The sequence below is a fragment of the Oncorhynchus nerka genome, linkage group LG7 (assembly GCF_034236695.1).
Source record: "Oncorhynchus nerka isolate Pitt River linkage group LG7, Oner_Uvic_2.0, whole genome shotgun sequence".
In the NCBI taxonomy this organism is placed as follows: domain Eukaryota; kingdom Metazoa; phylum Chordata; class Actinopteri; order Salmoniformes; family Salmonidae; genus Oncorhynchus; species Oncorhynchus nerka.
The window spans coordinates 68,812,058-68,839,557 of NC_088402.1; the positions used below are offsets into that span (position 1 = coordinate 68,812,058).

The 27,500-nt window shown below is 44.6% G+C and overlaps 1 protein-coding gene across 2 annotated transcripts in view; it reads right to left on the reverse strand.

Annotated features, from left to right (window-relative positions):
- LOC115118303 (plexin-A1-like) overlaps nt 1–27,500 on the reverse strand; it is a 284,460-nt gene that overhangs the window by 101,223 nt on the left and 155,737 nt on the right. For both annotated transcript variants that reach the window (XM_065020769.1, XM_065020768.1), the window contains exons 4-8: nt 21,958–22,089; nt 3,334–3,434; nt 3,097–3,220; nt 2,467–2,620; nt 2,224–2,323 (exon numbers count right to left, since the gene is read on the reverse strand). In XM_065020769.1, the coding sequence (XP_064876841.1) occupies nt 2,224–2,323; nt 2,467–2,620; nt 3,097–3,220; nt 3,334–3,434; nt 21,958–22,089 (611 nt within the window). The remainder of the gene's footprint in view (nt 1–2,223; nt 2,324–2,466; nt 2,621–3,096; nt 3,221–3,333; nt 3,435–21,957; nt 22,090–27,500) is intronic.

Consider the following 27,500-nt stretch of genomic DNA (forward strand, 5'->3'; position numbering starts at 1 on the left):
TCCAGGCTGAGGGACTCTGAGTCTGTTTCCTTTGTTCTGCCTGGTTCAGGAGGAAAGGTAGAGGTAGATGAGAGAAGAGGGAGAGGTAGTGGAAAGGGATTGAGAGATCCAGACTATTAGACAGTACTGCCAGGCAGAGTGGCATCATGTCTGGACCAGAGCCTTATCACTCACCCTCTGCTGGCTGGTAATATCACACCTGAACCTGGGCAATAACAAACTCATCTTCCCCCCTCTATCTCAAATCTAACAACTCATAACATCTATCAGATGCCTGGCAATTTCTCTGTTCTCTATTTGCTACCCTAACACCTACCGTGTGATCTCAGACAGATAGATCAGTATGCTCAGAGAACAAAGTCCATGTTAGATTGAAAATACTATTGGGATCATTGAAGTGAGAGTGGTCTCCACAAAATAAGACCTCTTCCTCCCATCTAAACCATTCTTTACATTGATAGGATGTCATCAGAACGTTGGAGCCGTATGTTCTTGCCCTGTTACAACAGTGAAATGTCTCCAGGTGGTCAACCAACCAGGCCGGTCCAGTATTAGGGGAATAGCGTGAACACCCAGCCCTCTGACGAGAGCCTGTCGAGGGGTTTTCTGCTTTCCATGAGTGGGCCTTTTGAAGAGCTCCCAATCCCTGCATGCATTACATCCTTCCTTTCGTATTCTAATGGGGATTGTGGATTGGATGAGGCGCTATCCTTTTAGCTCTCTGGACGCTGTATCCCGACACAATGGGCACAATCCATCTCTCCTTCACTTTCTTCATCCCCCTCTCCAAATGCATTCAGTCCCTCACACGCTCAATTAAACTATTCCGGCTGTCTTTTTAATGCAAAACTCAAATATTATTACTGAGCATGTAAATACCCGGCGGGATAATTTGCCTTGCCAAATACGTGCCCTCCCCACCCACAATGCCAGTCGCCTCTGAGGGAAAGCTATTTATTTCCCAGAGGGTGAGTTGGCATGCCCGGCCTGTTGGCAGCCTACACACGCTGGGGTCAGGGGTCAGGAGGTTGCGTGGGTTCCTGTGTGGCTGATGAGGCTGGGCTGTTACAACTAGACTGTAATGTCCTGAGGGAGTGTGTTGCATACAGCACATCAAAGACCTCGCTACGCTGCTTATTCAATGAGAGGAGAGAGAAAACGTGGGGGTGCTTCACCAGCCCTGTCATACACACACACACACATATACAGAGGCGCATAAATAACCACACATTCTCTAGGTTCAAAGACATTGAACCAGGCCTTGATAAGAGGTCCAGGTGAACACTTTACATACGTTCTCCATTATGTCCAGCTCTAATGGGGCGCCAGGCCAGCTAATTAGGAGAATATTGCTATGCTAATGTATGCAGCTCACAGAGCAGGGGCCAGGAAATAAAAATCTGTTTGATAAATAAAAGCAGAGAGGAGGGGCACAGAACATCTGGACCGGCAGGAGAGAGGACCAACAGGAGAAAGGAGAGAAGGAGAGGGGGGTGAAGGAGAGCATGAAAGGAAGAGATAGGTAGCATGAGGGGATAGGGGAGAGACAGAGGGAGGTGAGGGGAGAGGAGAGGAGATGGAAGAGTTATAGGGGGGTGAGGCGGATAGGGGAGTGGTAGAGGGAGGTGAGGGGAGGTAGTGGGAGGAGGGAGAGGGCGAGGAGGATAGGGGAGTGGTAGAGGGGAGGAGAAGAAGAAGATAAATAAGGGGAAAGGGGATGAGAGAGGAAGTGAGAGGAAAAGAAGAGAGGAAGGGAGAGAGAGAGATGAAAGATATAGTAATGGAATGAGAAATGATAAGGGTGAGAGCGGAGATGGGGGTCTTTGGTCCATATCTATGTTTAGTGAAAGGCAGAGCTAGGGGAGTGGGATAGAAACAGGGTCTGAGAGCCTCAAGGCAGGATGTGGAGAGAATGGGGTAGATGAAGGGAGGGAGGGAGGAAGAGAGGAAAAGAAAGAGATGGATCTCAGATGGAAAGTAACATAACTCAGTGTAGTAAAACATTATCAATGAATCAGAGGAGCTCCAAGTTATTAAGGAAATTACATTAAGAGTCTGATCTCATCAGCAGTAACACAGGCTACAGAGAGGATATCTCTATATATATACAGTATTTTTCTCTTTCTCTTTCTCACACACACACACACACACACACACACACACACACACACACACACACACACACACACACACACACACACAATGACTTAAAACCGAACTTACGATTGGTGCACACTGCAGTTGTAGAAGACAAAGTCTACACTGGCAAACTTCTTTCCTGTCTCCTTAGACTTCAGATACAGCTTCACAGTGCGCTTGTCCCCTAGAAAGAGTCACAGTACATCAGTATGACACAATCTACACACAAACACATAATACAATAATGCTATTTTGTTAACACACAGTGCAACTGATGTATATTACTAGCAAATAGCAGCATGAGGATGCTGTGGCTTCTTGTCTCACCCTGGTTGCGTGTGATGGGGGCGACCTCTCGTGTGGAAGGGGACAGGCAGTAAATGCGTCCCCCAAAGATGCGTCCCTCTGTCTCAGTGTAGTCCTCAAAGGAGCAGTTGACCCCTGCCGAAAGGTTAGGCACATTCTGGGCCTGCAGCACCAGCTAGGAATACAGAGAGAGAGGAGAGTGTGAGGGACAAGTCAATGTGAGGATACACACTCTCAGTCACACAAATGCACGCACACACACATACACACACACACACACTACACACACACAGTCTTGTACAACTAAACATGTGGGGACACACAATTCAGTCCCGTTCAAAATCCTATTTTCCCTAAGTCCTATCCCTAACCCGTACCCTAATCCTAACCTTAACCCAAAAACCTAACCTTAACCCTTAACCTAATCCTAGCTTCTAACCCTAACCCTAGCTCCTAACCCTGACCCTTAGCGTAATTCTAATCCTAACACTAATTGTAACTTTAACCCTAAACCCCTAGAAATAGCATTTGACCTTGTGGGGACTAACAAAATCTCCCCAGTTGGTCAAATTTTGTGGGGACTTCTGGCCCCCTCAAGAATAGTTCAACACGTCCACACACACACGCAGGATTTATTGTCAGGTGAGTTACCTGCACTTCGGACATTGTGACAGAGATGTTTCCAGGCTGGACACTGAGTTTGACACACTGCTCCACTCGGGAGGCAAAACGCTGAGGCTCATCAGCCCTCTCACAACGATCCTTCCTGGAACACCTGACAGAGAGAGAATTTTGGTTCTTCAGGTGACTTGATAGTAGGGAGTTGAGAACATAGTAATGTCAGGAACGCAGCGTCAGAGCAGCTCCGTGTGGTCATACAGTACTTACACATTGTGGAGGACACACCAGCCACAGTGGGGATCTCCTGACCCCAGGCAGCCGCTGCAGGAGGAGTACTGCTCACAGCTCTCCACTGGAACACGGCTCACCTGGAAACACACAGTACACACGGTTTACGTCATAGAATGTGTCAAGAGTTTACTGAGGGATTGGCTGAGTGTGACTGGAGTCTTTGTTGACGTATGTCATTCGCCATCATAATCTGACATACTGTGCAGTTTACTTTCTAAAAAACAGATGTTCACCTTAGATTAGTCCTTGTCTCTGGCACATCTCAGCCCTGGTCTCTTTATGGTCGTGCTCATGGCTTGCGTGTTCTGTTTAGCGAGTCGGTGACAGACGGACAGCCGTGCTGCCTGGACTCAATCACCCCCTGGCCTGCACTGTTAAACGCAACCGTCTCCTCTCTGACTGGACACCAACATATTAGACTATTATTGGGCCTCTGTGTGTATTTGTGTGTGTGTGATTGGATGTGTGGATGCGAGCGAGCATGCGTCCATCCATGTGTGTGTGTGTGTGTCCGAGGGCAATCCGTGACAATGTTTGTGGGGCAGCTGTTGGGAGCCTGCAGCCCTGACCACAGTTATTCCTGTCACACTCAGATAGCAGAGAGCACAGCTCACACACTTCCAGCTGCTTCACTCAGGACTGGAGGTCAACAATTCCACATCCTGTATGTGTTCTGTGTCTTTGTCATCGTACTGGGCTTGAATATAGTAGATAGGCTTTCTATTCATCCACATAAATAGCTCCACTGCACCAAACTGTTTGAGCAGAAACATTACAGACTGTAGGACTGTGAGAAACACATCTGGGGTCAGTAGGGAAGAGGAAGAGAGTGTGTGTGTGTGTGTGTGTGCAGACCTACTTCCGCCCAGAGCAGCATCCCTTTCTCTCTGTCTCTCTCTCTCTCTCTGTCTCTCTCTCTCTGTCTCTCTCTCACTGCCTGCCTGCATGTCTGTTGGGTTCCACACATTCAGCAGGAGTCAACCTACACCACCTCACTGGGCTAGTATTACATTACAACCGCAGGCATCTTCTAAATCAAGTGTCAGAAATCAAACAGGATCAATTTAATCTGAGACCATTGAGGACTTCACTGCTGGGAGGACTGCAATTATTGACTAACAAGAGATAATCTAGTATGGAGCTGGACCTCTCTTTGAACGCTGATTGGCTGACAGCCGTGGTATATCAGACCATATACCACATGTATGACAAAACATTTATTTTTACCGCTGGTAAAATTACGTTGGTAACCAGTTTATAATAGCAATATGGCACCTCAGGGCTTTGTGGTATATGGCCAACATACCACGACTAAGGGCTGTATCTAGACACTTCACGTTGCGTTGTGTGTAAGAACAACCCTTAGCCGGGGTATATTGGCCATATAGCACACCTCCTCGTGGCTTATTGCTTAATTATAAAACGGGTCTTTGGATCCTGGATGCTGATTGGTTGATATGCGGGAGTTGTCGGACAACAACTCCTGCAAAATACCATAACATGTTAATGTCATAATTCCAATGTCCCACAGCCCAGGCAGGAAATCTCTCAGGAAAAGTGTCTACACATTATTTTCCCATGTTACTATTTGGTTTGCAACAGTTGGGGGTTGTATAAACCTACCTGTCTGCCTCTATGACCTGTGAAACAATGTATCATTTTACAAATGCATCTCTCCGGTACCAGCAAAGTAGAGACAAGCACTGGCTGTCACCAACCAGCGCCAGAACCAAGTTCTTCCACTCGTGTGCCATCAATGGAAACATCGCTATTAACATCACCAACTACCTTGGTTAACTCGGACTCGCTAACAATAATAGTTGTTGCCTATTGGACATTTATTAAATCATTATCATTGAATTTATAGAACAATTAGAATTAAAAACTGGGTCAAAACAGGAGAAAATAACTCAAAAAGACCAGCCCACTTGGATAATAACTTCAGAATGCAAAAAACGAATTTACTCATTAAAATAATGTTTTGAATGAAAACATGTCATTCATATTTGTATAAATATATTGGCAACAGTTCTATAAAAGCAATAATGCACTCAAACCCAGGAATTACCTTGGCCTCGCCTCGGGCCTCAGAACAGCCCTTGTTGGGCTGGGTTCGTAGGCATTATTGTTTAAGTAAAGGCCTAGGTAGAATACAAATGTATTTTTACTACATGAGTGCATGCAAAAGCAGATTTATGGAGATAGCAGTGCCTCTGATAGTCCTGAAAAAATAGTCCTGATGTCATTATTACACTAAATAACCACAGAGGAAATAACAGTAAATAGCTGTCATTACATTCCCCTGGACAAAAGTGACTAAAGATTATGATGAGGCAGGCAGAAAAATCCAGACACACATACCGTATATTATTAAAACATAAAAGCCATAGCAGATGGAGTTTACTCAATAGGTCGGGCGATACAGGGGAAGATAATATTTCAATGGAACATTTCAATTACTGAGTTTTATAAAGCAAATAATAGGAAGGAAGATCTTAAGTTCCCCGCCAGAGTCCTTTGTCTTACCGAGAGGTACAGAGACTATTACTAAGAGCACCTATTCATATTAAAAATGTCATTTTCCTTCTGGCCTATTTACTGCTACAGGCAGCGAAGGCGGAGGACACTACCATTCATCTCTGGTCCAGCGACAGGGGGAGGGATTTATTACAAATAAATAACAGCCACAAATGAGCCTCTCATTTAGGTCACAATGGAGAACGTCTTAATCAGCCACGGGAAGGAGGGAGCTAGGGGGAGGAGAGAGGGTGAGAGGGTGAGAGGGAGGGGAAGGAGGGAGCTAGGGGGAGGAGAGAGGGTGAGAGGGAGGGAAGGAGGGAGCTAGGGGAGGAGAGAGGGTGAGAGGGAGGGGAAGGAGGGAGCTAGGGGGAGGAGAGAGGTGAGAGGGAGGGAAGGAGGGAGCTAGGGAGAGGAGAGAGGGTGAGAGGGAGGGGAAGGAGGGAGCTAGGGGGAGGAGAGAGGGTGAGAGGGTGAGAGGGAGGGGAAGGAGGGAGCTAGGGGGAGGAGAGAGGGTAAGAGGGAGTGGAAGGAGGGAACTAGGGGGAGGAGAGAGGGTGAGAGGGAGGGGAAGGAGGGAGCTAGGGGGAGGAGAGAGGGTGAGAGGGTGAGAGGGAGGGAAGGAGGGAGCTAGGGGGAGGAGAGAGGGTGAGAGGGTGAGAGGGAGGGGAAGGAGGAGGGAGCTAGGGGGAGGAGAGAGGGGGTGAGAGGGTGAGAGGGAGGGGAAGGAGGGAGCTAGGGGGAGGAGAGAGGGGTGAGAGGGTGAGAGGGAGGGGAAGGAGGGAGCTAGGGGGAGGAGAGAGGGTGTGAGGGTGAGAGGGAGGGGAAGGAGGGAGCTAGGGGGAGGAGAGAGGGTGAGAGGGTGAGAGGGAGGGGAAGGAGGGAGCTAGGGGGAGGAGAGAGGGTGAGAGGGAGGGGAAGGAGGGAGCTAAGGGGGAGGAGAGAGGGTGAGAGGGTGAGAGGGAGGGGAAGGAGGGAGCTAAGGGGGAGGAGAGAGGGTGAGAGGGAGGGGAAGGAGGGAGCTAGGGGGAGGAGAGAGGGTGAGAGGGAGGGGAAGGAGGGAGCTAGGGGGAGGAGAGAGGGTGAGAGGGTGAGAGGGAGGGGAAGGAGGGAGCTAGGGGGAGGAGAGAGGGTGAGAGGGTGAGAGGGAGGGGAAGGAGGGAGCTAGGGGGAGGGGAGAGGGTGAGTGAGAGGGTGAGAGGGAGGGGAAGGAGGGAGCTAGGGGAGGAGAGAGGGTGAGAGGGAGGGGAAGGAGGGAGCTAGGGGGAGTAGAGAGGGTGAGAGGGAGGGGAAGGAGGGAGCTAGGGGGAGGAGAGAGGGTGAGAGGATGAAAGGGTGAGAGGGAGGGGAAGGAGGGAGCTAGGGGGAGGAGAGAGGGTGAGAGGGTGAGAGGGAGGGAGCTAGGGGGAGTAGAGAGGGTGAGAGGGTGGGAGGGTGAGAGGGAGGGGAAGGAGGGAGCTAGGGGGAGGAGAGAGGGAGGGAGCTAGGGGGAGGAGAGAGCTAGGGGGAGGAGAGAGGGTGAGAGGGTGAGAGGGAGGGAGCTAGGGGGAGGAGAGAGGGTGAGAGCGAGGGGACGGAGGGAGACACACAAATGTAATTGCGACTCTGATATTTCATTTCACATAAGGGCAGCGGCATGGGCCCGGCTCGGCAGGCCTACTGTAATTGCTCCATCTGTGTAATTTGCGCCAAAATAGAATGTGCTATCAGAGCACAATACTGTGATGGATGGGTCATTCTGTTAGCACCCCTTCAGAACCAGCCCATGGTGTCACACACACATACAGATTAGGTCATCCCTCTGCCCACCCCGAAAACGACAAGGCTTCATTTCACAAGAACAAACTTTTCCTTCTGGAGGCTTTTTTCATTCCTTTTCCCTGTCATCTGTCTTGAATTCGGCTGGGCATAGAGAGAAACATGGCAAATGAGACCATACATCACAGCTACTGACACAGACACAGCTTTGAGAGAGAGGGAGAGTGAGGGAGACAGAGAGAGAGTGAGGGAGACAGAGAGAGAGGGAGGGAGACAGAGAGAGAGTGAGGGAGACAGAGAGAGAGTGAGGGAGACAGAGAGAGAGGGAGAGGGAGGGAAAGGGAGAGGGAGACAGAGAGAGAGTGAGGGAGACAGAGAGAGAGAGTGAGGGAGACAGAGAGAGAGTGAGGGAGACAGAGAGAGAGAGAGGGAGAGTGAGGGAGACAGAGAGAGAGTGAGGGAGACAGAGAGAGAGTGCGAGACACACAGAGAGAGAGGGAATGGGGGGGAAAGGGAGAGAGAGAGAGAGAGAGAAAGAAAGGGCCCAAATGCCGTGCGGGCACTGTCACCTGTGCTGCGCTCTTGATGGCGACCACCACATTCTCACAGAGGACAAAGAGAGGACCAGCACACTCTCACACAAAATCTGCCTCACATGCCACTGACCAAACAGGCAGGTGTCTTGGTGCATTCCTTTCTACCTCTGGTAACAACCAGGCTTCTTCTTCTTCTGTGGACTTTATATGGCGGTTGGTAACCAACTTTAAGGTGCATTACCACCACGAGTTGGACTGGGGTGTGGACCTCAGTTCATCTATCAATCACCCACGTGGGCATATGCTCCTAAAAACCAATGAGGAGATGGCACGTGTGTATGTGCTCCGAAAAACCAATGAGGAGATGGGAGAGGCGGAACTTGCAGTGTGTCAAGCGTCACAAATGTACGTTTTATTTTAGCGCCTGGCTATGCAGACCCTCGTTGAGGCACGAGACGTGAGCGGTGTGGTCAGCATGTTAGGACAAAAAGGTTCCAGAAGGGTTATTCAGCTGTCTCCATTATATAACCCTTTTAGTACCAGGTAGAGCCTTTTTGTGTTCCATGTATAACCTTCTGTGGAAAGTTCTACATGTAACCCAAAATGGTTCTACTTGAAACCAAAAGTGTTCTACATGGAACCCAAAATGGTTCTACATGGAACCAAAATAGTTCTACATGTAACCCGAAATGGTTCTATTTGGAACCAAAAGAGTTCGACATGTAACCAAAAACAGTTCTTCAGTGTTCTCCTATGGGGACAGCCGAAGAACCCTTTTAGGTAGCACCTTTTTTCTACGAGTGTACTGAATGAATGACACCCACAAGCAGTCATTTGCTTGTCATCATTGAGCTTCAGCCTCAATCACTCCTCGTAAAGACACCCTCCATGCCAATAAACATTTCAATCCGATTTGTGGTCTTTTATACACCCATAAGAGTGTATCCGGATGCAGACAAGACGTGTGGAGGTGAGGGTCCTGACTGAACACTCCTGGTAGAGGAGTAGAGGAGTAGAGCTAAGTGCTAGGAGGAGGTGAAGGAGGGACGTTTTTGCTCCAGTGAGGACACCCAGTTACTGCTCTAACAAGCTTTAACCACTCAGCTCAATACACCTCCCTGGCCTGTACCATGTTCAGTAGCTCACCCCTCTTCATCAAAATGAAAACATTTAAAGGACTAAGTGGAGGAAGAGATGCTACTGTATTGTACAACAGCAGGAGCTATGCCCCACCGCATGTTATCATAGCAACAAAACCAGATAGTGCTTGTTTAAAGGAGGCTGGGCTGACCAAGCTGAGCTTTGGGTTACTGATTCAGCAAGGAAGTTCTAAAGCATTGTAGGCAAATAATATGTATGTTCCCCGAGGAAGCTCATAGATGGAGGAACGGTTGTTTTCTTCCAAAAGCACACATTATCATTCTAACTCTAAACTAACACGACAGAACACACATTATCATTCTAACTCTAAACTAACACCACAGAACACACATTATCATTCTAACTCTAAACTAACACGACAGAACACACATTATCATTCTAACTCTAAACTAACACGACAGAACACACATTATCATTCTAACTCTAAACTAACACGACAGAACACACATTCTCATACTAACTCTGCACCTAACACGACAGAACACACATTATCATTCTAACTCTAAACTAACACGACAGAACACACATTATAATTCTAACTCTAAACTAACACGACAGAACACACATTATCATTCTAACTCTAAACTAACACGACAGAACACACATTCTCATTCTAACTCTAAACTAACACGACAGAACACACATTCTCATACTAACTCTAAACTAACACGACAGAACACACATTCTCATACTAACTCTAAACTAACACGACAGAACACACATTATCATTCTAACTCTAAACTAACACGACAGAACACACATTCTCATACTAACTCTAAACTAACACGACAGAACACACATTCTCATACTAACTCTAAACTAACACGACAGAACACACATTATCATTCTAACTCTAAACTAACACGACAGAACACACATTATCATTCTAACTCTAAACTAACACGACAGAACACACATTATCATTCTAACTCTAAACTAACACGACAGAACACACATTCTTATACTAACTCTGCACCTAACACGACAGAACACACGTTATCATTCTAACTCTAAACTAACACGACAGAACACACATTATCATTCTAACTCTAAACTAACACGACAGAACACACATTCTCATACTAACTCTAAACTAACACGACAGAACACACATTATCATTCTAACTCTAAACTAACACGACAGAACACACATTCTCATACTAACTCTAAACTAACACGACAGAACACACATTCTCATACTAACTCTAAACTAACACGACAGAACACACATTATCATTCTAACTCTAAACTAACACGACAGAACACACATTATCATTCTAACTCTAAACTAACACGACAGAACACACATTATCATTCTAACTCTAAACTAACACGACAGAACACACATTATCATTCTAACTCTAAACTAACACGACAGAACACACATTCTTATACTAACTCTGCACCTAACACGACAGAACACACGTTATCATTCTAACTCTAAACTAACACGACAGAACACACATTATCATTCTAACTCTAAACTAACACGACAGAACACACATTCTCATACTAACTCTAAACTAACACGACAGAACACACATTATCATTCTAACTCTAAACTAACACGACAGAACACACATTATCATTCTAACTCTAAACTAACACGACAGAACACACATTCTCATACTAACTCTGCACCTAACACGACAGAACACACATTATCATTCTAACTCTAAACTAACACGACAGAACACACATTATCATTCTAACTCTAAACTAACACGACAGAACACACATTCTTATACTAACTCTGCACCTAACACGACAGAACACACATTATCATTCTAACTCTAAACTAACACGACAGAACACACATTATCATACTAACTCTAAACTAACACGACAGAACACACATTATCATACTAACTCTAAACTAACACGACAGAACACACATTATCATTCTAACTCTAAACTAACACGACAGAACACACATTATCATTCTAACTCTAAACTAACACGACAGAACACACATTATCATTCTAACTCTAAACTAACACGACAGAACACACATTCTCATACTAACTCTGCACCTAACACGACAGAACAGGGCTAAGGTTTCTCCACTGTACTCTACTGTACCAAAATCAATACCACCAGGGCCATTTTCTCTTCATTACAGCAGTTGATTCTGTCTATGTAAGCACTGCGACGGCCAATTACAACCAATCAGTCACATTATGTTACCGTTTTACACTGCTGACATCACCTGACCTTACCATGGACATCTATTCAGCTATAGTAGAGGATAGATGACCATCTCCGCGATAACCATATCCTGTAGCATGACATCAGTCAGAACATCCATTGATTATGGATCATGATCCACTTAATCCATACATATATACTGTCAATTAGAAAACAAGACCATCTACGTGACAGTTGAGGTCTTTTCATCGATCTTCTCCTGAGAAAACGTTACTCCTGGACAAATCCGTGTTTCCAAAGATGTAGGAGTTTCGACTTTACGGATGCACCGAGTTCTCCTCTCCGTGTCTTTATTGTCAGAACAACAGGGAGAGGAGCTCCCGTGTATAAATCCAACGCACGTTAATGGAAATGTCTTTCGTTGAAGTTAAACGGACAGTTTTATGTTTCTCTCCGGTCCCAGCGTTTACAGTGGGGAGATGTAGTACGATGGGCTACCTGGGACTTTTAATTAACTGCTTGTGAATATGGGGAATGGTAAATGATTCTGTCAGTTTGGGAAATTGAGTTCTTGATGTTTGAGGCACGACACTAGCCTTCCACACCGGCATTTCTATTATCCAATGAGGAGAGACAAATGGAGAAAAGGCAGGAGGGGATAGGTAGGACAAACAGAGTGGTTCTCTCTCTCGTCTCTCACCCCCGCCGACCGAACCTTACTCTCCTGAACGCACAATGATTACACACGGTGCAGGAGAATGGTTTATAAACCCGTCTGAAGCAGATTTATCTGGAACCCTGTCCCTGCAGGAGCTAGTAGGGCAAAAAGAGTGAGATTAAGGCCCTGTTGGTTGATTATGAGGTCACATTACAAATGAAATACACAACACCACCATCGGGTCATTTACAGTATGGGAAGATGACATGTCATGCTCTACTGGTGATCCATCACACCTGCTGAAAACCCTCAGGAGACAAGATGATGTATGAGACAATGAGACTAATATTATTCACATTGATTAGATATACTTCCGTCCCATATGATGAATTGATAGGTATTTCCTATCTCAACACTAAGGGCGCTAAGGGAGAACAATCCCCTCCAGCTGCTCTGAGTCTAAACCAAGACAAGACAAGACCAGGTTTGTCTACTGGGAAACTGTTGCATCATCTACTCCACAACTTCACCTCAGGTTGTGTCTCAAACGGCACCCTATTCCCTATATAGTGCAATACTTTTGACCAGGGCCCTTTTCAAAAGTAGTGCACTATATCGGGAATAGGGTGCCGTTTGGGATGCATTCTCAGTGCCTGGGAACAACACATGCTCCCTGTAACTCCATGCTTCTCAGTTGTCAGGAGAAGTTATAACAATACTGTCGTGTATCACGTTGTATCTTCGGTAACAGCAGTAAGTGAATCTGATATGTTGAAGAAAGCTACATTTCCTAACTACAATGCCTTCGGAAAGTATTCAGACACCATGACTTTTTCCACATTTTATTACGTTACAGACTTATTCTAAAATGGATTAAATGAAAACAAATCCTCACCAATCTACACACAAAACCCCATAATGACAATGCAAAACTTTTTTTTTGCAGATGTATTAAAAATTAAAAACAGAAACTCCTAACTTGAGTTGCCCAGTCAAGCCTCGGACTTGAACACGATCGAACATCTCTGGAGAGATCTGAAAATATCTGTGCAGCGATGCTCCCCATTCAACTTGACAGAGCTTGAGAGGATCTGCAGAGAAGAATAGGAGAAACTCCCCAAATACAGGTGTGCCAAGCTGGATAAGAGCGTCTGCTAAATGACTTAAATGTAAATGTAAATGTAGTACTTGTGTTTTATTCTCCGGTCTGTTTTGATCCTGTGTTGGATTATTCACCCTGTGTGTTGGGTTTACCGTCGTTTTTGTGCGCCGGAGAATAAACTGTCAAATCACTGAAACCTGCTCTCTGCGCCTGATTCCACCCACCTTGGTAAAACGTGACACAAAGGTGCTTCAACAAAGTACTAATCAAAGGTTCTGAATACTTATGTAAATGTGGTATTTCAGTTTTTTTTTTTTATAAATGAGCAAAAATGTCTAGAAACCTGTTATTGCTTTGTCATTATGAGGTAGATGGATGTGTGTAGATGGATGAGGGGGGGGGGGAACAATTTAATACATTTTAATTTTAACGTAACAAAATGTGGAAAAAGTCAAGAGGTCTGAATACCTTCTGAATGCCCTGTAAATATCTCTGAGAAAAAGACAGACAGAAGGAGATAACGTCCATTCGTATCTGGTGACAGCCAAAGGCCTTTCTCGGGTTGGACACTGTCAACAAATCCCAAGTCTAAAACCATTGTTTTGTAGCTCAAGTGAGTGCTCTATGTAAAGATCCTGGTGATTTTTGGCTTAAGTGTAAAACTCCATTCCACAGCTGGGGTAAGCTCCTGTCTGAGCCCATCTCTTTAGCAGGCTGCTGTTTCTGAGAGAACAGCCATCACTCAGCTTTCATCCTACTCTTCTCTCAGGATGGGCCACGGAGAGAAGGAGAGAGAGGAAGCCCTAGAGGAGGGAGAGGGAGCGGGAGAGGGAGAGATAAGAGAGACGTTCCCCTCTCTGTTCTGCCAACCACAGGGGCACGGGGCCCATTGACTCCTTCACCAGGTGGAGGCAGAGGCTTTAAAAGAGGAGATGACTGTAGTGAGAGAAAGAGAGAGATCTCTTCAAACCAATTAATTTCCCCACCTCTCCTCATCACTCTTTTTTATACGTGTGAGTGAGAGAGAGGGAGCAGAGGGAAAAGCTGGTCTGGCTCTGAATCCCAGACACATTCAGTATTCTGTCTGCCACTGCTGCCTGCTCAGAAGCTAACATCAGTCAAATGTGATCTGCTTTGCCGATATACTGTATGCAGCAGAGATAGGAAAATACACACCAGATTCTCTCTAGTGAGAGGGAGAGTGCATGTCGGTGTGTATGTGCGCCACTGTGCGGTGAGCCAGAAGCAAGAGTGGAGGCTGGAAGTGGTTGAACTAGAACCTAGGGGGTGGTGTCGCATCTGACAACCCAGGAACGAAGCTATGGCCAGGGAATAGCCTCAGTGTGAGGAGAAAAGGCCATGGGGATCCCTACATGAACATCCATATAACACCTTAACATGAATGGCCATCAAGATGAAATGCAGTACCAGTGAAAAGTTAAACGCCTACTCATTCATTTTTCTTTATTTTTACTATTTTCTACATAGTAGAATAATAGTGAAGACTTCACAACTATGAAATAACACATATGGAATTATGTACTAACAGAAAAGTGTTAAACAAATCAAAATATATGTTATATTTGAGATTCTTCAAAGTAGCCACCCTTTCCCTTGATGACAGCTTTGCACACTCTTGGATTTCTCTCAACCAGCTTCATGAGGTAGTCACCTGAAATGCATTTCAATTAACGTGTGCTTTGTTCAATTTCAAGAACTTTCAACGTTTCTTGAAGTGCAGTCGCAAAAACCATCAAGCGCTTTGATGAAACTGGCTCTCATGAGGACCGCCACAGAAAAGGAAGACCCAGAGTTACCTCTGCTGCAGAGGATAAGTACATTACAGTTACCAGCTTCAGAAATTGCAGCCCAAATAAATGCTTCACAGAGTTCAAGTAACAGACACATCTTTCCCTTGGAAAATATCCATGCTCATCAACTGTTCAGAAGAGATTGCGTGAATCAGGCCTTCGTGGTTGAATTGCTGCAAAGAAACCATTACTAAAGGACACCAATAATAAGAAGAGACCTGCTTGGGCCAAGAAAGACGAGCAATGGACATTAGTCCGGTGGAAATCTGTCCTTTGGTCTGATGAGTCTAAATTGGAGATATTTGGTTCCAACCGCCGTGTCTTTGTGAGACGCAGAGTAGGTGAACGGATGATGATGATGATTTCTGCATGTGTGGTTCCTACCGTGAAGCATGGAGGAGGATGTGTGATGGTGTGGGGGTGCTTCGCTGGTGACACTGTCAGTGATTTATTTAGAATTCAAGGCACACTTAACCAGCATGGCTACCACAGCATTCTGCAACAATACACCATCCCATCTGGTTTGCGCTTAGTGGGACTATCATTTGTTTTTCAAAAGGACAATGACCCAAAACACACCTCTAGGCTGTGTAAGGGGTATTTGACCAAGAAGTAGAGTGATGGAGTGCTGCATCAGATGACATGGCCTCCACAATCACCAGACCTCAACCCAATTGAGATGGTTTGGGATGAGTTGGACCGGGAATCATATTTATAAGACAAAACCATGTAGACTATGAGATGTTTCCTCTTGCTCTGCTGTGGCCAGTGTAGTAAGGGAATGTGTGTGTGTGTGTGTTTTCCCGCACACTGTTGGTGATTGGGGAGAAGTGTAGGGCACAGGGTCAGGTTCTCTGGGACCGGGGATAGCTGCAGTACTATATACAGTAACTAAGTGGAGTCAGTGTGCTAATGGTCCTCTGCTCCAGCAGAGCAGTAGAGCAGCTAGGCTCAGTAGTCCCCGACTCCTCCCAACAACACAGCTACACCACAGAGGACATAACTACTGCAGCCACCCAGGGAAGACCTCCCTTCACACACTACCTAACCCTCAAAGCATTGCTGAATGTGTGTATCGGCCACTTCTTAAAATCTGTTTCCCTCTATAGGGTTGAATGTTGGGTATTGTTAGAGTCTGTAAAAGACATGTCCCATGTATTGGTTGTGTCCAGGGTTGAGCTCTGGCTGTGGTGGAGACAGAGTGCGCGAGAGAGAGAGAGAGAGAGAGAGAGAGAGAGAGAGAGAGAGAGAGAGAGAGAGAGAGAGAGAGAGAGATTCATGTTTAACATCGCTGCTTGGACTTGCCGTGTAGTGATCGAACTCTATGTCAAGGCCACTCAAATGGAATCCATTTGTATCAATTACAGCCCATCTTTCCTTTAAAGATTTAGACACATGGAAGTCGATTAGCTGTAATTGCTGGGAAACTGCAGCGAGTCAAACAAAAGCGTGTGTGTCTGTGCTGGAGCTATGGCACTGTAGTGGCCGTTACGGTAGCAGAGATAAGATAACATGAGACAGTAACATCATCTAACACTGCATTTCCACTGGATCTCTTATCACCCTCTATCTAAAGCTACTGTAAAGTGTCACAGATAGAGAGAGGGTGGTCAGTGGCTGGGGAAATAACATAGACTACATACTGATATAGCAGGGGAAGTTTTCTGCATCTGAATATAAGGCCAGACAATGTACAGTACAGTATAGAGAGATACTATGTAGTACAGTACAGTACAGAGAGAGATACTATGTAGTACAGAGAGAGAGATACTATGCAGTACAGTACAGAGAGAGATACTATGTAGTGTAGTACAGAGATATACTATATAGTACAGTACAGAGAGAGATACTATGTAGTACAGTACAGAGAGAGATACTATGCAGTACAGTACAGAAAAATAAACTATGTAGCACAGTACAGTACAGCGAGAGATACTATGTAGAACAGTACAGTGAGAGTTACTATGTAGTACAGTACAGAAATAGATACTATATAGTACAGTACAGTACAGAGAGAGATACTATGTAGTACAGTACAGAGAGAGATACTATGTAGTACAGTACAGAGAGAGAGATACTATGTAGTACAGAGAGAGATAATATATAGTACAGTACAGTACAGAGAGAGATACTATGTAGTACAGTACAGAGAGAGATACTATGTAGTACAGTACAGAGAGAGATACTATGTAGTACAGTACAGAGAGAGTTACTATGTAGTAGAGTACAGAGAGAGATACTATGTAGTACAGTACAGAGAGAGATACTATTCAGTACAGTACAGAGAGAGATACTATGCAGTACAGTACAGAGAAAGATACTATTCAGTACAGTACAGAGAGAGATACTATGTAGTGTAGTACAGACAGAGATATACTATGTAGTACAGAGATACTATGTAGTACAGTACAGAGAGAGATACTATGTAGTACAGTACAGTACAGACAGAGATACTATGTAGTACAGAGAGATACTATATAGTACAGTACAGTACAGAGAGAGATACTATGTAGTACAGTACAGAGAGAGATACTATGTAGTACAGTACAGAGAGAGATACTATGTAGTACAGTACAGAGAGAGATAATATGTAGTACAGAGAGAGATAATATGTAGTACAGTACAGAAAGAGAAACTATTTAGTACAGTACAGAGAGAGTTACTATGTAGTACAGTACAGAGAGAGATACTATATAGTACAGTACAGGTCAGAGAGAGATACTATGTAGTACAGTACAGAGAGAGATACTATGTAGTACAGTACAGAGAGAGATACTATGTAGTACAGCGAGAGATACTATATAGTACACTACAGTACAGAGAGAGATACTATGTAGTACAGTACAGAGAGAGATACTATATAGTACAGTAAAGTGAGAGATACTATGTAGTACAGAGAGCGAGATACTATGTAGTACAGTACAGTACAGAGAGAGATATACTATGTAGTACAGTAAAGAGAGAAACACTACGTAGTACAGTACAGAGAGAGAGATACTATGTAGTAGAGTACAGTACAGAGAGAGAGATACTATGTAGTACAGTAAAGAGCGAGATACTATGTCATACAGAGAGAGATACTATGTAGTATAGTACAGAGAGAGATACTATGTAGTACAGTAAAGAGAGAGATACTATGTAGTACAGTACAGTACAGAGAGAGATACTATGTAGTACAGTACAGTACAGTACAGAGAGAGATACTATGTAGTACAGTACAGAGAGAGATACTATGTAGTACAGAGAGAGATACTATGTAGTATAGTACAGAGAGAGATACTATGTAGTACAGAGAGATACACTATGTAGTACAGTACAGAGAGATACTATGTAGTACAGTACAGAGAGAGATACTATGTAGTACAGTACAGAGAAATATAATATGTAGTACAAAGAAAGATAGTATGTAGTACAGAGAGATACACTATGTAGTATAGTACACAGAGAGAGATACTATGTAGTACAGTACAGAGAGAGATACTATGTAGTACAAAGAGAGATAGTATGAAGTACAGAGATACACTATGTAGTATAGTACAGAGAGAGATACTATGTAGTACAGTACAGAGAGAGATACTATGTAGTACAAAGAGAGATAGTATGTAGTACAGAGAGATACACTATGTAGTATAGTACAGAGGGATATACTATATAGTACAGCACAGAGAGAGATACTATGTAGTACAGAGAGATACTATGTAGTACAGTACAGAGAGAGATACTATGTAGTACAAAGAGATATAGTATGTAGTACAGAGAGATACACTATGTAGTATAGTACAGAGAGAGATACTATGTAGTACAGTACAGAGAGAGATACTATGTAGTACAGAGAGATACTATGTAGTACAGTACAGAGAGAGATACTATGTAGTACAAAGAGATATAGTATGTAGTACAGAGAGATACACTATGTAGTATAGTACAGAGAGAGATACTATGTAGTACAGAGAGATACTATGTAGTACAGTACAGAGAGAGATACTATGTAGTACAAAGAGAGATAGTATGCAGTACAGAGAGATACATTATGTAGTATAGTACAGAGAGAGATACTATGTAGTACAGAGAGATACTATGTAGTACAGTACAGAGAGAGATACTATGTAGTACAGAGAGATACTCTGTAGTACAGTACAGAGAGATACTATGTAGTACAGAGAGATACTATGTAGTACAGAGAGATACTATGTAGTACAGTACAGAGAGATACCATGTAGTACAGAGAGATACTATGTAGTACAGTACAGAGAGAGATACTATGTAGTACAAAGAGATATAGTATGTAGTACAGAGAGATACACTATGTAGTATAGTACAGAGAGAGATACTATGTAGTACAGAGAGATACTATGTAGTACAGTACAGAGAGAGATACTATGTAGTACAAAGAGAGATAGTATGCAGTACAGAGAGATACACTATGTAGTATAGTACAGAGAGAGATACTATGTAGTACAGAGAGATACTATGTAGTACAGTACAGAGAGAGATACTATGTAGTACAGAGAGATACTCTGTAGTACAGTACAGAGAGATACTATGTAGTACAGAGAGATACTATGTAGTACAGAGAGATACTATGTAGTACAGTACAGAGAGATACTATGTAGTACAGTACAGAGAGATACTATGTAGTACAGTACAGAGAGAGATACTATGTAGTACAGATAGAGATAGTATGTAGTACAGAGAGATACACTATGTAGTACAGAGAGATACTATGTAGTACAGTACAGAGAGAGATACTATGTAGTACAGAGAGATACTCTGTAGTACAGTACAGAGAGATACTATGTAGTACAGAGAGATACTATGTAGTACAGTACAGAGAGATACCATGTAGTACAGAGAGATACTATGTAGTACAGTACAGAGAGATACTATGTAGTACAGTACAGAGAGATACTATGTAGTACAGTACAGAGAGAGATACTATGTAGTACAGATAGAGATAGTATGTAGTACAGAGAGATACACTATGTAGTGCAAAACAGAGAGATACTATGTAAAGCAGCAGTGTATCCCATAAGTACTCTCTCTGGGGATGCTACAGTATATGACTAATGCAGAGTTCTCATCTTGCTCTGTACATTTTCTGCCGTATAAATAAAACTGTCATGTTCAAATGCAGGAAGAAATCTTTCCCCTGGTGCAAGAGTAAAGGGCCTGTCCCCCATATGGAAGGAGATTCATATTCATGCTATCAATTAGGACACATGGAGGTGTACGGCACAGAGTGGGGGAGTGTAGAGCAGAATATACACACAGGCTGTACTGAATATACACCATCCACTCAGTCACATAACAGGCATTGTGCACCACACATTTTTATGGTTATTCTACCTCTCCTTTTCCCCCCTCATTTTCCGTTTTTCTCCTCCTCCTCTACCCCTCAAACGTGGAGGTTAAACGGCACTGGCTGATATTCCCCCGAGGACATGCGCCGCGTTTGTGACAGAGGCCGTCACGCTTGGACGGAGCCTGCCTCCCCAATCATTTGATGGAAAATGGCTATTGATATTCAGTCATCAGTTTCTGGGGATGTCGGGGGTGGGGGGTGGTGGGGCTGCAGGCTTGGCGGCGTTATGATGGAGTGGACGGTAACCTGTCTGTCTGTCCCGTAAGTAAGGCCTTATCAGGAAAAGGTATCTCTGTTCAGATAGAGTGTCACAGGGTGTCACAGAGACAGGTGGTGTCACAGAGACAGGCAGTGTCACAGAGCCTGGTGGTATCACAGATACAAGCAGTGTCAAAGAGCCAGGCGGTATCACAGAGACAGGCGGTGTCACAGAGCCAGGCGGTATCACAGAGACAGGCAGTGTCACAGAGCCAGGCGGTATCACAGAGCCAGGCAGTGTTACAGAGCCAGGCGGTATCACAGAGCCAGGCGGTGTCACAGAGCCAGGCGGTGTCACAGAGCCAGGCAGTGTCACAGAGCCAGGCAGTGTCACAGAGCCAGGCAGTGTTACAGAGCCAGGCGGTATCACAGAGCCAGGCGGTGTCACAGAGCCAGGCAGTGTCACAGAGCCAGGCGGTGTCAAAGAGCTTGACAGTCCTTACTTCTGTCACCTCATGTCACTATGCCTCAGAGCAGCCAGGAGACAGAAACACACACATACAGCTCTGCTCTGACATATATTAATGTAATACTGCATAGCCATCAAGAGAAGGGCCGGGAGGAGAGGGTGAGGGGGGCTGAAGGGAGAGGGAGAGAGGGCCACGGGGTGTTAAATAGCAATCCAGAGGAGTGAGAGGGGCATTTTGAAGAAGCCGCTTCAATTTAAACCCCCGAGATGAATCCTTAGCGGTAAGCCTTGGTGGTCCCTAATCTCGCATCACCCTTCTAACCAATTCCATCTCTTCTATTCTGATAAAGAGAGAGAGGCTGGGAAAGGGAAGAAGAATAGAGGGGTGGTGGGGGGAGCCCCCAGTAATGATGGAGGAAACGCCTTTAATGAGTGTTCAAGAGATGCCCTCCAATTAGAGCTTAGGGGAGAAACCACATGAAAGAACAGAGAGATCAGGGAGAAAAGGAGAAAGAGAAGACGGTACAAATAACTGGGGAAGAGGGGACATTTCTCTTTCCGCTGGTGATTTGGTTAAGAGGGGGATTTGGACACTAATTCCATCAATGAGGGATCACAGAGAGATCCCCTTTCCGTTGCCTGTGATGAGGGGTGCTGACTGGGGGAGGAACATTTGTGAGGGGAGAGGGGGTTGGGCATGGGGGCTGGCTCAGTGCTAGAAATCAAACGGAAGCAATCACAAAGAGTGGCTGGAGTGTCTGACACAGAAACCCCCACACAAACACGCATGCGAACTTAACGTATACGATTGTGTAAATGTGAGTGTTTGTTGGTGGTAGTGTGTTTTTACACACAGCGAGTGTGTGTGCCAAGCTTGTACCTGTTTGTCTGTGAGGGCATAGATGTGCTGGTGGTCTGGGCTGAAGAGCAGGTCTCTGTGGATTGGACTCCCCTCGCTCACCGTCACGTTCTCATACAGCATGGCAGGTTGGTTGACAGAGTTCACCAGGATCTGAAACACACAATAGTCGTTAGTACATTTACAGCACAGGACAGCTGTCAGTTCAGTAAAGTTACAGTCCATACTGTACATATGTTATAGGGAGAAGGCAGAACAGGTAGAAAGTTAAGTATGGCAGGTAGTCTCTGTAATGGTGAGACTTGTCAAATAAAAGTGGATTGTGTGTAATGTTAGTGACAGAATGACAGAGCACTGTGGAGCATCTCAGCCACAACATAAAGGAAACCAAAGGCCTCTGTAAATCTGACAGTCCATTTCTGCTCCACAACCATAAATCATCAGACAACTCCACACGCTGCTGCTGTTGTTGCTGCACTCTGCACCCCAAACTACAGAGAGAAAACTCTCCTCTCTTTCTCACACACACACACACACGCGCACACGCACACACACACACACACACACAGAGAGAGAGAGAGAATAGTTGAACATTTCCACACACACACACACACAGAACAGTTAAACACGCCCACACACACACACACATACACACTCAAGCTCTCTCTCCTCTCAAACACACACACAAACAAATGCACAGACACACACATACCCTGTCCTGACCTATTGTTCCATTTCTGCACAACTAAGTCTCAGTTTGTCCGTGTTGTTATTATGACAAAATAATGATCTGAGCATTGTAATGGCTGATGCATAAGAATGACCTACGTCCAACCAGGTACTCAAAATACCAAAACAAAGGTCAAATACATATTCAACTATTCTGCCTCCAGAAATGCCTCCCTGTACAGTAGAAGCTCTTTGTATAATAATAATAATAATAATCAATCAGAGTTGTGTTGCCCTTTCATGTGTTTGACTGGTTGCCAGGGGCTAGCAGCAGGAGCAGCAGCAGCTATTACTGACTGTATTTACTGTTGGGTTTGTCCTTAGAGTGCAACAGCCTGCCAGTCTCCTTCCTGAGTCTGTTATGTCCCACTGGAGACCTGCCTGCCTGGCTATAGATATCATCACCAGACACTGCAGTCTCCCTGCTCAGGGTCTAGTGGATAATACAGGCATTTAGCTAACACACAGCACTGGGTCTTTCTACCCCTATTTTAAGGGGAAGGCTTGGTTAGGAGAGACTAATGTGCTAAATCAACTGGTACTTGGACAATAACAACAGCTGCCACCCCCCACACACACCATTTGATGTTGATGTGAGGTCGGGGGAGTGTGACCTCCCTGTTCCCTTGTATTTCAGGCTCTAATGATGTACTCGGTCCACGTCCCAGGTCAGCTTGATTAATGGCCTGCCTTCTCTCTACCACTCTGCCTGGGAACCAGGGAGGATATTACCTGGCTGGGCCCGATGACACCAGTACTACCATCATCTCCACCAGACCCAGACCCGGAGCCCCACCCCACCACAAAACAAACGGATAAAACAACACCTCACGGCACAACATGGACTGAGTAAGGGACACGCACACACGCACACACACTGTAACACACTCACTCTACACACACACATTGTAATATTGTACTATTTTATTGTACATTTGTAATAATAGAGTAATAATGTGTCACGACGTGGCCTTTTGGGTGTATATCGTGAACCCCCCCTTTCTCACTCACTTTCTCTCCCACATCAGGTTTTACAACGGTCATACATTTACATTTACATTTAAGTCATTTAGCAGACGCTCTTATCCATAAATACCTGGTAGAAACTGCCATGCAGTACTGAGAGAGAGAGTCTAGCAGAATAAGAGCTTCTCTTTGTTCAAAACTCCTAATCCCCAAAATGGGAGAAATAAAAAATATTTCTATTTTTGAGAATGTGGGAATGGTCCGTGGACACTTAAGGGACAGTCATGACGAGTGTGTTTCATTTGGTGATTAATGAAGGACAGGAAACACACATAACTGTATCTCTTAAAGTGGACATTTCCCAGCTGTTTACATCTAAATGTTGTGAAAATACATGATTGAATATGAAACTATTTGTGAGAAGATGTAATGTCACGTTGGCCTTTTAAACGAGATACTTGTTTAGTTATAAAGTTTTAACTAGTCAGTGGCCACACCCCCGTGAGCCCAGACATTACATCAGGCGTCATAGAACCGCCCCTTTTTCCACAGAGTATAAAACCCACTTCCTACAAAATGTACATTAAGTTAGAGAACGCCGGGACAGAGTCCCCACGTTGGAATGGCTACAATTCTATAGATCATTAGACCATACAGCTAAAGTTTTGGCTACACAGCTGGGAATGGTTCAACTCTGGGACTATCGATCACTACAGAATAAGAGCAAATCTTAGACGTATAATTACTAGTCTGCAGCTAGAAATTACGTAAGTCTAGTACGAGAATACCGACAACCACGGAAGCATCTATTCTAAGAACATGGTACGCCTGACGTATCAATTACAACAGACACTATCCAGAGCCGCAGAGAAAGCTACAGCTACTAAAGACATTGTGATTTATGGGGAAGTTAACCAGAGACTCTCTGATGAACTGACTCTCCAGCAGACTGACCGGCAATTCCAAAAACGACATACGGGTGTAAATATATACATTGCAATTAATCTCGAATGAGCGGCCGTTCAAGTGCAAAGGATTAGCATTTCAATTAATATAATTAAACTGTGTGTAGTGAATCCATTTTGTCTTTCCTGCTCTTTCTCAGTCCCCACCCCTTTCCTTTGTCTACCAAGCTGTTATATCGACTTTGTCCGCTAGGGACTTTTTCTTTGTATCATGTAGTAACCCAAATATGTACTGTTTGTTTGTTATATAATTCTGTGTGAATATTAAGTTAGTTAGTAAATAAATAATTAAGCCAGTTTGTATATCGCTGATTCATGATTTAGGATAGGGTTCGTGAAGATATCCAAGGGTTTGTGACGGTATTAATAATTCATTCATAGAAGACTAATTAATCAGATATTAAAATATCTGAAGAGTTGTTTTCGGAAAATTACAACTCTATAAATCTCAACATTTTCCATGGTGCCCCGACTTTCAAGTTAATTAATGTTTACATGATTAGTTTAATCACGTAATAATTAAACCTAGAGAACTGATTTGATATAAATGAGTATTCACATTTAATGATAGTTCAGACACAATAAATGTAATAATGTCTTGTACAATGTATTTTTTTTATTTATGATGCAGGCTGTTGTTTTGTTGAGCTGTAATTGTTTTATTTATTATGTACACTGTTGTTTTGTTGAGCTGTAATTGTTTTATTCCTGTTTGGACCACAGGAAGAGTATCTGCTGTCTTGGAAGCTAACGGGGATCCCAATAAATACTAAATACTAATAGAAGGGGGCTTCGACTGGGAGGGTAGCAGAGAGGAGGAGAGCGGAGGAGACCCCCGCAGCTCCTGCCCCACCTACCAACTTGCAAAGGCCTTCTGACATCAGTCAGCCTGCTCTTAGTTTTAGGAAGGTGTCCTGCCCTGAAGCTTGTATCACAGTACAGCACAGAGAAGTGATGTGGGTCAAGTGGTTCAGGAGGAAAGCCTGAGCAGCATGACCATCAGGCCACCGTTTGGTCTCAAACTCCAGTCTCCCCAACAACTGTGTAGTGTGTAGCATCTTCCAGAGGGGCACCACAGTCAGGGGTCATCCAGTAGACTGGAGGAAGAAGGCTGAAGGGGATAATAAAGAGGCTAGCAGGCGTGTGATTTGTGGTAGTGTGGCTCCCTCCCTCTCCCTATAGGACGAGTCTCATTTAAGAGCTAGCGGGCCAACACCGATAATACCAAGGACACTGCATCCTATCTCTCTCTCCTGCTCTTTCTCTCCCTCTCTTCACTTTCTTCCAGAGAGAGGCTACCAAACTAGGATCAGCAAATACTCTTCAGGAGAAGTAGGGAGAGGGGGAACAAACGAGGAAACTTAAGGGACCTCTTTCCTCGTCCCTGATTCATACTGTACTCCGTCTGCACTAACCTACTCAAACGTTTCACTCTGTTACTAGCAGCCTAAGGTAAGACACGGGGTGGGGGCATATGCATTTATGTAAACAACAGCTGTCTACACACCACCACAGACAGAGGCGGGCACTAAATCCGCATTCAATGAGCTGTATTCCGCTATAAGCACACAGGAAAATGCTCATCCAGAGGCGGCGCTCCTAGTGGCCGGTGACATTAATGCAGGGAAACTTAAATCAGTTTTACCTAATTTCTATCAGCATGTTAAATGTACAACCAGAGGGGAAAAACTCTAGACCACCTTTACACAGAGATGCGTACAAAGCACTCCCTTGCCCTCCATTTGGCAAATCTGACCATAACTCTATCCTCCTGATTCCAAGCTAAAAATTAAAGCAGGAAGCACCAGTGATTCGGTCTATAAAAAGTGGTCAGATGAAGCGGATGCTAAACTCCAGGACTGTTTTGCTATCACAGACTGGAACATGTTCCGCGATTCTTCCAATGGCATTGAGGAGTACACCACATCAGTCACTGACTTTATCAATAAGTGCATCGAGGACGTCGTCCCCACAGTGACTGTACGTACATACCCCAACCAGAAGCCATGGATTAGAGGCAACATTCGCACTGAGCTAAAGGGTAGAGCTGTCGCTTTCAATGAGCGGGACTCTAACCCACAAGCCTATAAGAAATCCCACTATGCCCTCCGACGAACCATCAAACAGGGAAAACGTCAATACAGGATAAAGATCAAATCGTACTACACCGGCTCCAATGCTCGTCTGATGAGGCAGGGATTGCAAACTATTACAGACTACAAAGGGAAGCACAGCAGAGAGCTGCCCAGTGACACGAGCCTACCAGACAAGCTAAATAACTTCTATGCTCGCTTTGAGGCAAGATACACTGAAACATGCATGAGAGCATCAACTGTTTCAGATGACTGTGTGATCACGCCATCCGCAGCCGATGTGAGTAAGAACTTTAAACAGCTCAACATTCACAAGGCTGCTGGGCCAGATGGATTACCAGGACGTGTACTCCGAGCATGCGCTGACCAACTGGCAAATGTCTCCACTGACATTTTCAACTTCTCCTTGTCTGAGTCTGTACTGTAATACCAACATGTTTCAAGCAGACCACCATAGTCCCTGTGCCCAAGAACACTAAGGTAACCTGCCTAAATGACTACCGACCCGTAGCACTCACATCTGTAGCCATGAAATGTTTGAAAGGCTGGTCATGGCTCACATCAACACCATTATCCCAGAAACCATAGACAGACTCCACAGATGATGCAATCTCCATTGCACTCCACACTGCCCTTTCCCACCTGGACAAAAGGAACACCTATGTGAGAATGCTATTTATTGACTACAGCTCAGCGTTCAACACCATAGTGCCCTCAAAGCTCATCACTAAGCTAAGGACCCTGAGTTTAAACACCTCCCTCTGCAACTGGATCCTGGACTTCCTGACGGGCCACCCCCAGGTGGAAAATG